The sequence below is a fragment of the Lithobates pipiens genome, unplaced genomic scaffold (assembly GCF_037356315.1).
Source record: "Lithobates pipiens isolate NorthernLeopardFrog02 unplaced genomic scaffold, aLitPip1_a1.2 Scaffold_22, whole genome shotgun sequence".
Taxonomy (NCBI): Eukaryota; Metazoa; Chordata; class Amphibia; order Anura; family Ranidae; genus Lithobates; species Lithobates pipiens.
Genome location: NW_027507784.1, coordinates 45253704 through 45268053, shown reverse-complemented (window position 1 = coordinate 45268053; position 14350 = coordinate 45253704). Strand labels below are relative to the sequence as shown.

General features: G+C 43.4%; 1 protein-coding gene across 2 annotated transcripts in view; it reads right to left on the bottom strand.

Moving 5' to 3' along the window:
* LOC143923717 (uncharacterized) overlaps positions 1-14350 on the bottom strand; it is an 83743-nt gene that overhangs the window by 21531 nt on the left and 47862 nt on the right. For both annotated transcript variants that reach the window (XM_077447527.1, XM_077447529.1), the window contains exons 8-10: positions 8418-8747; positions 7191-7490; positions 6989-7090 (exon numbers count right to left, since the gene is read on the bottom strand). In XM_077447527.1, the coding sequence (XP_077303653.1) occupies positions 6989-7090; positions 7191-7490; positions 8418-8747 (732 nt within the window). The remainder of the gene's footprint in view (positions 1-6988; positions 7091-7190; positions 7491-8417; positions 8748-14350) is intronic.

The following is a 14350-nucleotide window of genomic DNA, read 5'->3' as shown; positions in this document are numbered from 1 at the left end:
TCGCTGCGCTCTTGGGGTAATTTTGGGCGGCCGGCCACTCCTGGGAAGGTTCACCACTGTTCCATGTCTTCGCCATTTGTGGATAATGGCTCTCACTGTGGTTCGCTGGATTCCCAAAGCTTTGGAAATGGCTTTATAACCCTTTCCAGACTGATAGATCTCAATTACTTTCTTTCTCAATTGTTCCTGAATTTCTTTGGGTCTCGGCATGATGTGTAGCTTTTAAGGATCTTCTGGTGGACCTTACTGTGTCAAGCAGCTCCTATTTAAGTGATGCCTTGATTGTGAACAGGTGTGGCAATAATCAGGCCTGGGTGTGGCTAGAGAAATTGAACTCAGGTGTGGACAACCACAGTTATAGTATGTTTTAACAAGGGGGGCAATAACTTTTTCACACAGGGCCATAATGGATTGGATTTTTTTTCACCTTTAATAATAAACACCTTCATTTACAAATTGCATTTTGTGTTTACTTGTGTTGTCCTTGAATATTGTTTAAATTGGTTTGATGTTCCGAAACACTTAAGTGTGACAAACATGCAAAGGAACAGGAAATGAGGAAGGGGGCAAACACTTTTTCACACCACTGTATGTCTGAATATGGGGCGTTAAAGGTTTCTGTTGGTTGGTTAGAAAGAGTGGGGAGTATAATATCATGTAGTGAGGATTGCTTAGGTGATGATTGAGGAGTGGAGAGAAGTTTTTTATTAAAGTCAAAAAATATGTTCATAACTCCTTTGGGATGGGATATTAATTTACCTTATGAATTTCTTAATTTATAGGTGTGGGGAGGTTTTGTAGTTTGATTAAACATAGTAGAGTATGAATTGCTATATAGAAAGAATCTAGCTTTAGACCATCTAAGGGCTTTTTCCATGTCTGATGTAAGTAACGTGTCTAATGCCGCGTACCCACGATTGGAATTCCGGACAGAAAAAGACAGATGAGAGCTTTTCATCGAAAAATGCGACCATGTGCATGATCCATCAGAATTTAGCTGTCCGAATTTCCGCCAGCCAAAAATTGATAGCATGTTCTCAATTTTCCCAACGGAAAAACTTTCTATCGGTAATTCCGATCGTGTGTATGCAATTCTGACACGCCAAAAATCACGCATGCTCAGATTCAACTACGAGACGGAAGCTATTGGCTACTGGCTATTGAACTTCCTTTTTCTAGTCACGTCGTATGTGTTGTATGTCAACGCGTTATAAACGATCGGAATTTGATGTGACCGTGTGTAGGCTCGTGCCTACATCAATTCCGATCGTGTGTAGGCTGTGCGTTTTTCTTGAATTTCGTTAAAGAGATCACAAGAGGGATTTTGATTGTTTCCATAGTATAAGCGATCTAGTTCTTTGGTGAGAGATCTTATATCAGCTATATTGATCAAATGGCCTCTCATAACTGCCTTGTGTGCCATCCATAAAGTTGTGGGTGGCATGACTGGGGCTGTATTTTGTGTGAAATATTGTTCAAGGTGAGATGAGAGTTGTTGAGTGATCATTTGGTCAGTTAGAAGGGAATCATTTATTCGCCATTGATGTGTTGTGGCTGCTAGGCCTGTATGTGATGTGTTGAAGGAGACTATGTGGTGGTCTGACCAGGGACATGGGTAGATCTCTGCTTTTGAGGAATTGGCTAGGAGGACTGGGGCCAAAAAAAAATTATAGTCCAGCCGTGCGAAGCTATCATGTGGGTGAAAGTAAAATGTGTAAGCTTTGATACCTACATTGTGTGCTCTCCATGTATCTACCGGTTGATGAATGTATAGTGTACGATTTAATGATTTGGGGAATGCTTTAGAGGATGGGACTACTCTGCTCCTATCTAGTGCTGCTAGGTTGAAATCGCCCCCTACTATTAAGTGTGGGGAGTGGAATTTGTCTAAGGCCGCGTACACACGCGGGGACTGTTCGCTCAACTTTGTTCGTCAAACAGTTTCAGCGGACAGTCCGCTCAAAATTAGCATGGACGGACTTGCCCACACACGACGAATGAACAGTCCGCTGAAACCGTGCGCGATGACGTGAACGGCACGTACGACGGGACTAGAAAACGACGTCCTATACACTGCAATGCAACCTCAGCAATTCTTTCTGAGCATGCGCGGGACTTAGTTTGACGAACAAGCCTACACACGGGCGGACTGTCCGCTCAAACCAAGTTTCAGCGGACAGTTTTTCGGAATTTCCGAAAAACTTTGTTCGTCAGACTGTCCGCTGAAACTGTCCGCTGAAGCCCACACACGAGCGGACTGTCTGCCGAAACACTGTTCAGCGGACAAAGTTGAGCGAACAGTCCCCGCGTGTGTACGCGGCCTTAGGTGTCAAAGTATTTTGTAAAAAAGCGTCCTTTTACTGAACCTTTTAAAATCAAATAACGACTGTCTGGGTCTTTGATTACACTGTGGGTTTCAAAAACCACAAATTCTTTATAAAAATTGCTGCGCCCCTGGATTTGGTATTTATATGTTGTGTAATAAAATTGATTGTAATGCTTGTCAAAAAAATTGGGGTGCTTGTCTGTTGCAAAGTGAGTTTCTTGTAACAAAATTACGTCAGCCAAATCTTTTGTAATGACGGAATGCTTTTTTTTTTCTTTTTTGAGGTAAGTTAATGCCCTGGGCATTGTGAGATATCACTCTAAGCCCCATTGAATAGGTAATGTGGGACAGTGATAATAGTGATAATAGTAGGGTGATAGGTGAAGTTCACAACTCCCCAGGCAAAGAACACAAGCAAAATGGCGTGGAGAGATTATTTTCATCATTAATGTCATCATTACTGTTATTATATGACATGTGAAGGAGAAAAATCAAATTTCCCCCATGAGATAGTATATTCTGTCACCTGTATATAACATCATCAAATATAGTCATCTTAACTGTAAACTGACTGTGGTTGACCTTCATATATAAGATAAACTTGTAAAAAATATAAAAAGACTAGAGACTAGAAAAGTGTACTTTTTAAGGCACACGGGTACACCATGTAAAAATAATTAGGGTATTTTATTTATAGAAAAATTGGTTAAAAAATATTATTAATACATAACATTTATTAAAAACATTATTTGTTATTCTATGACCCACACATGGATTCTGACAGCACTTCCAACATAGATTGTACACCCAATGGCACAGTAGTTGGAGTATCAGTGATGGTATTTTCAATTCGGGATGTATACATGGAGTGGTCAGAGTCAGAGTGTGAATCCAATTTGAGAAAATGTTCGCTCTACATGTTGCGCGTAAGGGCACGCTTCTTCAGGAGCACATGAGTAACAAGGATATTATAAATAAGCAAAATTGTCGTCGGACTTGAGAGAGATAGATAGCTAACTAACCAGTCCAAAATGTAAAGTCATAAACTCAACCGCAGAGATTTGACGTATATTTGGGGTTCAGTGAGGGTCCAGCAGACCCGTCACTGAACAGTGTGGTAGGTCAATGTGTGTTACTACCGTCAGTGTATGTAGGTCAGTGTATGTCAGGTAGGTAGGTCAGTGTATGTTAGGTAGGAAAGTGTATGTATGTCAGGTAGGTAAGTGTATGTCAGGTAGGTAGGTAAGTGTATGTCAGGTAGGTAGGTCAGGGTATGTTAGGTAGGTCAGTGTAAGTATGTCAGATAGGCAGGTCCGTGTATGTTAGGTAGGTCAGTGTATGTTAGGTAGGTCAGTGTATGTATGTCACGCAGGTAGGTCAGTGTATGTTAGGTAGGTACATCAGTGTATCTATGTCAGGTAGGTCAGTGTATGTATGTCAGGTAGGTAGGTCAGTGTATGTATGTCAGGTAGGTTAGTGCGTGTCAAGTAGGTAGGTCACTGAGTGTATGTCAGTGTATGTCAGGTAGGTAGGTCAGTGCGTGTATAACAGGTAGGTAGGTCAGTGTGTGTATATCAGTGTATGTCAAGTAGGTCAGTGTGTGTATGTCAGTGTATGTCAGTGTATGTCATGTAGGTCAGTGTATGTGTCAGGGAGGTAGGTCACTGTGGCAGGCAGGTAAATTTAGTGGTCAGCATTGATGGGCACCGGTAAGCCAGGCAGCAACCAGCAAGTGAACTTACCCCCCACCACACAACCCCACCGCCCAGCCAAAAAACCCTCGAGCCGCAGCTCCCCCTTCCATGCCGGCCTTTGACTTTGGGCTGAAGCCCCTGGTCTTCTTGCCACCTAGAAACGCCCCTGCTCTCAAGATATTCTCATTTGTAAAAAAATCCTTCATGCATAGCATGATATCTCTTGGCGATTTATCAGCAGGGGGTTCCTGTCACACGTGAATGATGATGGAGGATTATCAGGAAGGAGAGATTGGAAAAGTTTGGAAGCAACAGGCATCAATTCTGTAACTGATTCTGGAATTCCGCTGAATCTTAAATTGTTCCTGCAATTCCTGTTGTCCAAGTCTTCTACTTGAGCTTGAAGATAGTAGTAATTATCTGCCAACAGCTCAAAATCCTTCCTTAAATCATTGTGTGCAAGGGGTCATTTGTCATGTTTAGTCCCTAATATGTCTGAGTGTCCTCCCAGGGAAGCTCTCTCCTGGTTTAGTGTGCTGGTTGTTTTGTGAAAGTCACTCTGAATCTTGTTAGCTAAATTGTCATAGATTGCAGATAAACTGGCATCAAGGTCTGCCTTAGTAAGTTTAGAAGGGTACTCACTTTCTTGCTGTACAGTGGTTTTCTCTGGTGAAGCACATGGGGCAACAGGGGATGCCTGAGGAGCGGGACGGGCGCCATCTTGGGACATCTTGTGCTTGTCTTTAGTCCGAAGTAAGTAGTTTGTTAGGGAGTCCTGTGACTGGCGACCGCTTGCCTTTCTACCTGACGGCATGCACAAGGGTAACCTGCAGGGGTGCAGATGAAATTCGGGTGTCCCGTGTGGTATATGGCCCTGCGAATTGAGCTTTAAACTCCATGATCGGCGGAGTTGTTAAGGAGAGCTGCTGTTCCTCATCGCACCGCGCATGTGCCCCCAAAAATTTGCAGATTATTACTCTTTTGAGCAGTATGAGTGTTTAGTATAAGTTGTTATATGTATATTTTTATTTTGTTTCTAGCACATTTATTTGCAATTTTTTTGGGTGGGTTCTTTTGTTTCCCTGTTGTACTGCTTGCCCTGTCAGTTTCATCTGTGGATGAGATACTGAGTACTTTTTAGTGTGGTGCACCCCCCAAGGAGCCGCACATAGAAAGCGATCCCCCACCTTGCCCAGCCAGGCACACCGCATCTTCACAGCACACTTGAGTCAGAGGAACAGTCCAGTTTTTTTTGTTTTATAGAGGGGAATAAACTTGGATAGGGATAGGGATATAATGGGATACCCACTTGACTTTTTCAGCAAAAGATCTCTTCAGGGACACAACTATATATCGTCCTTATTTACACCCTTCCTCTGTCTCCTGCACTTGCTTGCAGAACACTCAGGCCCAGCTGGAATACTGTTTGGGGGATCTGACCAGACAGATCCAGCAAAAGCCCTTTACATGCAAAGACCGCGGGCCCCTTTGGTGTGTAGAAAAAGTCCTAGTGCCCAGCTGACTTTTCTGTGGCTACTGATCCCAGCACCACCACTTCAGGCACTGTCAGCCCACCTGGCTGCATCTGCCCCTTTCACTGAGACTCCTGGCTAAACTTCCGCAGTCCTCCCCAACTGACTCTGCATCCATCTCAGATTGCTCTCACCCAGTCCTCTCGGGCTGTCTCTCAGTTCTCCTGACTGTCTCACTCACCAACCAGCCGGCTGTCTTCCTCCCTGGAGGTCTCCCAGATGTGCTCACTGGCTCCCGCTGTCCTCACACCTGCTCCCATGCCACTGGAAGGGCTCCCCCTTGGGTTATCAGGGGATCCCTCCTGCGTTAGAGCTCCCAGACCCAAGGTCACCCCCCAGACTAGGGGGCTACCCTCAAGGGTCTCCAATAGCTTCCTAGCACTCCATCTACAGCTTCCACCCAAACTTCACTGCCCCTGCTGGGCTGTCCCTAAGTATTTAATGGGGCCAGCCCCCTGCCAAACCATCTCTTTGGGATTAATAAGAGCCCCCATGCATACTCCAGGCAGTTCCTCCTCACCTCCATTCCCATTCTTCTAGAATCTTCTCCAAGTTTCTAGAAGTCCTCTGTGACCAAGCCCTGGTAGGTGGGGCAAAACATATTAAGGGGCATGGCCGGAGCAGTGCTGGCTGAGGCCATAGACAGCCATATACACATCTGAAGCACTGTGTCAGCACTTGATCAGTTTTGAGCGGCTTCCTATCCCACATATGTCCATGCTAGTGGGACGTTATGATGTCTACTATTCAAAGTTTTGGGTTATATTGCTTTAGTAAATTTAGTCAGTAAGGGGAAATTAAATAATTATGCAATTATGAGATGGAGCCTATATGATAATCATATATGCAGCCGTGGTTCCTAATCTGGCTAACTGTGTCATACATCACCTGCAGGTCTCCTTAATTTCTGCAGTATAAGAACTAAGGCTTTAAAGCAAATTATTTGTTGCCATTCGAAAGCTATTCAAAGTATTCATTTTATAAATGACATTACTGCTGGTTTCAGGAGGTTTAGAATGAGATTTGGTGATGCCACCACTACAGTGCTGCTCTCTGTACTCCTTAATGAAGAGGAAGCTGTAATTGGTGACTGGCAGTGCAAGGATCCCCCCGCTTTTGCTTTATCTATTTGCCTTCATCATTAACTCATCATTCTTCAATCCACCAGTTATCGGGGGGCAGCTTTGACATGAGGAAGCAAAGCCCTGCTTCTACCAAGGTGGTCACCTCCATACAGAGACACAGTGCAGAACATTGCATGACTGGTCAGTAACTTGGAAGAGTTCAGCTGAAGGAGACAAAAATGGTGACTAGTCTTTTGCCTTCTGCTCGTCTTCTTTGGGTATGGCTGCCACAGTCCAGGTCTTTGTATTTAGTATAAGTTATAGTAAATTACTGTTCCAGGATATAAAAAGATAATCAATTGTTTGTCTCACCTGCTCCCCTGTAAGTTTGATTCCAGAAAAAGATACCAATCGCAGTTGCTATCAAAGCCAGGAGGACAACACCAACAACTATGGGCTCAGTAGATGATGTTTCTATGAAAGTTAAATGAGAAGTGATTAAAGGGAAAAGTCAGACATCCTCCATGTTTACATTGTTACATAAATATATCAAAGAGCTAATAATAATTTATACCTTCATAGATAACCTGGAAGTCCTCCTGTATAGCTTCTGGTAGGGAAACATGTTGAATTGTACATGTAAACGTTTTATTCTGATCATCATCACTTAGTGTGATTATCGTGGAGCTCTTCACTTGGTAGGTTCTATCTTTGTATTTATTAAGTTTTCCCATAAACTGATTCTTCAAGACTTCTCCATCTCTGTACCACGTTATCCTGATATCAGGAGGGAAGAACCCGATGGCCATACAGGTCAGGGCATTCTCTTTATTTCTCTGGATGCTCTTGCTGAGGATGGAGAGTAGAGGTCTGGCTGTAGGTAACACAGATATTGTTATTGAAGTTGAATTGGTTATGGAGGAACTCATATGCTGAGAAGAGTTTAGCAAGTATTGTGAACCCTGATCTCTAGGCAGCATTACACAAAATACCTGTTAGCCCTTGTAAACACGGTCGGACATTCCGATGGACAATGTCCGATAGGACCGTGTTGTTGGATAATCCGACCATGTGTGGGCTCCATCCGACTGTTTCCGTCGGAATATCCAACGGACCAAGTTTTCCAGCTGGGCTATAAAATTTTCCAACAACATGATCCAATCGGACTTTGTCCGATTGTGTTTAGAGAATTCCGATCGGACAAAGTGCCACGCATGCTCAGATCAAATTCCGAGACCAAAGCTATTGGCTACTAGCCTGAACATAGTCCCATCGTACCGAAATTACGTCATCACGTTCTGAACGATCAGATTTTCCGACAACTTTGTCCGACTGTGTGTATGCAACAGTTTCGGACAAAATCCGTCGGACAAAATCCAAGGGATTTGGTTGTCAGAATGTCCGACCGTGTGTACAAGGGCTTAGACAAAACCCATTTACTTTGAGACCCGTGTACAGTTTATCTAATTTTGAAAGATTTGTGGTAGGGAAGATGGCAAAATGTGTAGTCTGGTACTGGCTTCAGGTGGAAAATCAGTGGAAAATAATTTTGCTCTCTCTGTTTCAAGTATAAAAAGACAACCCCTAGACTGTTTATTGGAGCTAGAATGAATGGACTGGTGCTTGGGTAGACAGGCTGCTTCTGCACTTTTGGGGAAGAACCAAATTAATACTAGCAGCCCCTATAGGGTTAGCGCTACATATGGTGACTCAAGAAACCGAGAGGAACAGCTACGTAAATTGACAGTGCTATATAATTACCTGTAATAAATAAATAACTAAAAATCCTGTCTGTTCTTACCATAAACAGTCAGCTGGATCTCCCTAAACTGTTGGTATGGGCTGTGGATGACTAAACATTTGTAAGTCCGGTGGTTGGCAATGGTTACGTTGTGAATGGTCAGCGATGCATTACCCTTTATGGCCGCCTTCTCATCGAAAGACACCCCCTTTGTGATCACTTTCTCCTTGTTGTCTGTTTTCAGCAGCTCTTTTCCTCCAAAGTACCAGATTATTGATAGGTATTGCTGGTTCGCAGAAAGAGTATCCATATGGAAGGTACATGGCAAAATAAAAGACTGGAATAATATAGCTGTTTGAGCGGCAGGGGCTGTCACCTCCAATAAAGAAACTGTAAAAAAAAAAAAAACACATTGAATTAAAGCACAAACATTTAACTTTGGTTTGGATGGAGTACATAACCCAATAGGACCCTCTACTGGTTTACTATGTCTGTCTGTTTCACTGTGGGCAAAGTTTTTTTCTTTTCTTCATGTTGCTTTTCAGCAGGACAAAAAGTCAGGGTTAGCCTTTTCCGAGAACATAGCCATAAAAATATGTCTATTGTTGTGGGCCCCATTTTGCAGCTATCCCGCCTCCACTCTTCTGGGAAGGCCTTCCACAAGATCTTAGAGGATGTCTGTGGAAATTTGTGCCCATTCAGACAAAAGAACATTTGTGAGGTCAGGTACTGACGTTGGCTGAGAAGACTTGGCTCACAATTGGTGTTCCAATTCATACCAAAGGTGTTCAGTAGGGTTGAGGTCAGGTCTCTTTGCAGACCACTCACGTTCTTTCACACCAAAATCATCAAACCATGTTTTTATGGAGTTGGCTTTGTACACAGGGGCACAGTCATGTTGGAACAGAAAAGGGTCTTCACCAAACAATTGCAAAAAACATAATTGTCTAAACTGTCTTTGTATGGTACGGTATTACCAGTACTCTTCACTGGATACATGTATCTGGAAGCATATGTCTTTCTCTGTCCTCGGACATGGACTGATGCTCATTCTGTAATTCTTCTACAGTCTATTGGGTTTATTGGGTAACGTGGAAGTTAAAGTGAATTTTCCCTTATCTTCATGAATGAGGCAAAACAAAGTGAAATTTATGGTCAGTTATTAGATATCTGCAAAATGGTTTAATTGTACTGTGTTTGTGTTTTTTCAATGCACAGGCATTGAATGACAGAAAGGTATATTTTTTGCGTGCTTAACCTCTATTAATCCCCTATACTTTAATACATAAACAGAAATGCATTCATATAAAAAAAATGATGATTATTAAACTATTTCAATAGTTTTGTTTACAATTCTTTGATTTTTGATGTGAATGGATTTTTGTTTTATTAAAGTATAGGTGGTTAATATAGGTTAAAGAGGAAGTAAACCGTAATGGGTTTACTTCCTCTTTGATTCCCTGCAAAGGTAAAGCATAATGGGCTACTATGCATTGCATAGTAGTCCATTATGTGTCTCTTACCTGACACAGGAGCCAGCGAAGTCACCGCTGTCCCCTGTAGTCCGGAGCATCCATCTTCTCGGTGGGTCTCGCTGCTCCGCTGCTGTCATTCGGCGAAGCCGTCACTCCCGCGCATGCGCACAGGAGCCGCCACTCGCGGCATATCACCGTTGACAGCGGCACGCTCAGTGCACCTGCGCGCCGCTGTCTACGGCGCCGTAGACAGCGGTGCCTGTCTTTCGGCAAATATCTCATAAACTGTGTAGGTTTAGGAGATATTTCTTGGACCTACAGGTAAGCCTTAATCTAGGCTTACCTATAGGTCAAAGTTGGTTGTAAGGGTTTACAACCACTTTAAGCGTGCTAAAATTTTTATTTAACTATGAAATCCACTGCAAAGCATATTCTCGTTAGCAAAGTGATTTTTCTCATTTCAAAGGGAATTTTTTTACTTAGCTTAGTGAATGCAGTGAAGATATTCTGGCTACAATCATCTGATCATGTGTAAGCCAAAAAAATCCTGTTTCAAAAAAAAAAAAAATGTAACTAGCACATGATTGGGTATTCTTTGTGTATCCTATTCCCTAGTGAACCGCCTTGATTTGACTCCAAATTTTTCCAGTTTCTCCCCACCCAGCTACCACGGAGCTGGGACCTTGATGAACTCCTGCATACTTCAGCTCCACTGCCTAGGAGGGCAGCAGCCCTTCAGGCTGGGATCTTCCTGGACAAGTACCCTGCTGCTTCCCAAGCAATTTTTTGAGCATTCTCCCCCAGAGATTGGCTGAGAACTCAACCATGTCCGCCACAAACACATACCTGCCAAATGGCATCAAATAGTAGCTCTTTCCTTTGCATAAAACCCCCTCCCTCCAGTGCCCTCATCTTCTCCCCCCTCCTTAAAAGCTCCACCATCTGTCACATGCCTTACCTTTGTTGCAATATTAATCTGAAACACCTATCTGGCTGTAGTACCTCCCAGCATACTATACTATAGTCACTTGCAAGGGAGATCATGCAGTAGGAGCATCAAAAACTGGTCACCAGGGACAAAATGGAGCCCACAGAGGGTGCAGCCTACCGCACACCCTCTCTGCCCATGACTGCACTGAACCCTGGGCACCTGTTCCGTATCTCCCTTGTCCCTGTCCAGCACTTAATGGGATCTGCACAGGAGATCTGACCTGTGGGAGATACTGGGAGATAAGCTATCACTTGTAAATGTAGAAGCTGGACTTCAGTGTTACCAAGTGATAGTGGTGAGCAGAAGACCTGAGCCACAAATGGTGGAAGTTCCCCCTAGTTCCTGCTGAAAAAAAGGCCTGCAGAGACCACATAATTATTCAGACCAACGGTGTGCCCTTTCCAGTTCACTACCTTCCAAAATCCACTAGAAAGCAGAGGAAGTAGTCGAGCCTACAGCCAGTGAGACCCAAAGCAGCCAAAAATAATCACATACTGCTCTTAATGTATACAGGGGAGCCAAGAAAAACTAGATTTACCTGAGCCTCTATAGTAACCTATTCTAGAGGGTTCTACATTTGCAATGTAGATGTTCACTATGTTTCACCTTATTCACTAAAATATATGAAAACTCACTTTGAAAGGGAACTTGCACTACTTCTTTAGTAAATTAGGGTCAATGTCTCTGAATTTCAGCCATACAGTTTTCCTACTCATGCTTGGAACTGCTCTGGGAGTTGTGAAGACACCCAGGATAAAATTGGGGAAAGCCTTCCATACCATTTGTATTACCATTGGAAGATAAATGATTAAGGACTGTTGCACCCCCCCCCCCCCCCTTCCCATATATTAGGTAGAAGACCAAGCTCATCTTCATGTAATTCTAAGATATCAACCCTACGATTTAATGAAGGTGCCTATTCCTTCGCAGAACTCAGTTAATGGACAACCACTTACAAGTCTGGTGTAGAGAGAGAGGAGAAGAATTATTCCGAAAATAGTCATGTCTGCCGAGCTGAAGCTTTGCGACATAGCAGTGTACTTTACCCCGATGTCCCGAGACTCAGAATGAACTATCACAAGGTAGTTTCAGTTTCAAATGTTTATTGCAATTATAACAATCTCAAGTAATACAATTAAAGTGGTTCTGCACGTAAAAAAAAAAAAATTAAAAGCCAGCAGCTACTAATATTGCAGCTGCTGACTTTTAATAAAATCACACTTACCTGTCCCAGGGTCCAGCGATGTCGGCGGCAGATGACGAGCAATCGCTCGTCTCGCTGCTGCCCCCGCCACCATCCTCTGTCAGGGAATCGGGAAATGAAGCATTGCGGCTTCACTGCCCGGTTCCCTACTGCGCATGCGCGAGTCGTGCTGCACGTCTCTTCTGGTCCCCCGCTGTGTCCTGGGAACTGTGTGTTTCCCAGAACACAACGGGGGGGGGGGGGGGGAGGAATCGTCTGCGGGGGTCTGCGGTGGTCTGTCCGGAAGTGGGTGCAGATACCTGGATTATCCAGGTAACTGCACCCCCCTCCCCCCTGAAAGGTGCCGATTGTGGTACCGGAGGGGGGGAGGGATCAGATTAGCGGAACTTTCCCTTTAGGGTGAAGAACCGCTTTAAATACATCTTAAAGCTGTATTATTTCTAATGGAGGCCACAGCTACTTCATGCCAGAAAAAAAATGTTATACAATTTTAGAAATTAAAGTGGAACTCGGGGTAAAATAAAAAAAATAACATATTTTATATGGAGCCTTCTGTCACTAGCATTACCACGGCAGTTTTTGTTTTTCTGAGTCCACCGTAACGTAGTTTTATTATCTGTTAAGTCTTTCAGTAGATCTTTTAACTTTCCTCTTGCTATAACAGGGTGACAGCTGTTGGTTCTGTAGTAAAATCGCAAAGTAGCGTTGTCACCTGTAGACAAGGCCGTCTTAGATAGAGATGTAGCTTTACATGAACTTTAACCCCTTCGTGCCTAAGGGTAAAACAAATCTTAACGCCTAAGCACAATTTTGCAACTTTGACATGTGTAAAACTGTACATATCATCAGAACTACTTCCAGGTGTCCAGGTGGATTATACCGCTTTTTTTTTTCCAGGACAAATTGGTGGTAAATGGTAATGGATACCTTTATGATTTTTTGTTTATCAAAGAAAAATAGGCCCAAAATAGTAAAAAAAATGTTTTTTTAAAGTTAGCTGTATATTTCTTGCTACTACCATAACCTTTCACCAAACAACCCAATATAAATTCTCCTGCTCCTGACTATTGCAGTGATACACCCTATGTGTATGTTATTTTTTTGTTTATACCCGTAGTACAGCCCTGACACAATAGTGCACATTTTCTTTTTTTTTTTTATTTCTTCCTAAAACACACTGATACTGATTTAAAGAAAACATCCTGTCCAAAAGAAATACTGACCATGACCTTTGACCCCGTGATCTAAGTTTTTTTTTTTTGTATTTTTTTTATTTTTGTTTGTAATTATTGTAATTTTTTTTGTTTTACACACACTCTGCTTTAGGCCCATTTCACACTGGGGTGGTTTTCAGGCACTACAGCGCTAAAAATAGCGCCTGTGTAGCGGCTGAAAAAAATGGCCGCTTTCACACTGGAGCGGTGCGCTAGCAGGACGGTGAAAAAAGTCCTGCTAGCCGCATCTTTGGAGCGTTGAAAGGAATAAACCGCTCCTACCCATTGAAATCAATGGGACAGTGCGGCTATACCGCCGGCAAAGCGCCGCTGCAGCGGGGCTTTGCGGGCGATTTTAACCCTTCTTCGTAGACCGTCGCTAAAACGCCATTAAAAATAGCGCCGCTTTACCGGCCGACGCCTGCACCTCCCCAGTGTGAAAGGGGCCTTACTAAAGGCAAATAGACTGTTGCACTGTGCAAGAGCAGTTGCTCCAGAGCTTAGTAATTTAGCAGATGCTCTCTTCCGTGTACAGTCTATTTGCCTTTAGTAAACCCCAATTTATCTCTCTCCTCTATTCACAGAAATAAAAAACACAGGGGTGGGCTTCACAGTGACTGAATACTGTGATAGCCTATCAGAGGCTATCACAGCAATCAGGTGACCCGCAATCGGGAGTTCCGGGTCTTGATTGCCAGTACAGGGTCCTGGACTCTCAGTGAGACCCCAGTCTCTTTGCTGGGAGATATGCAAATGTGCGGCCCCACTGGAAAAGAGCCCAGTGCGATGGGCAGTAGGGGTGTTGAATATAATCATAGCAATCGGGATTCGGGTGTCCACGATGCGGCATCGATGCTGCGACCGGGATAATCGATTTCCGGGTAACGTCATCCTGGGTTGCCCCACCCCTCCTGGGAGAAGCGCCCCCATCATACTCCACATGTTTAAAAAATAACTGTGTCTTAACAAATCCCCTGTTATAATACATTAAGTGCCCCACTGTTCAAATGTACATACTTTTTTTAAAAATATGTAGCGATATAAAGCATATTTCAGACTGTTCCCCGGCGCTCACGTGACTGCCCAGTGCACAGCTCTCCTCTCTCCAT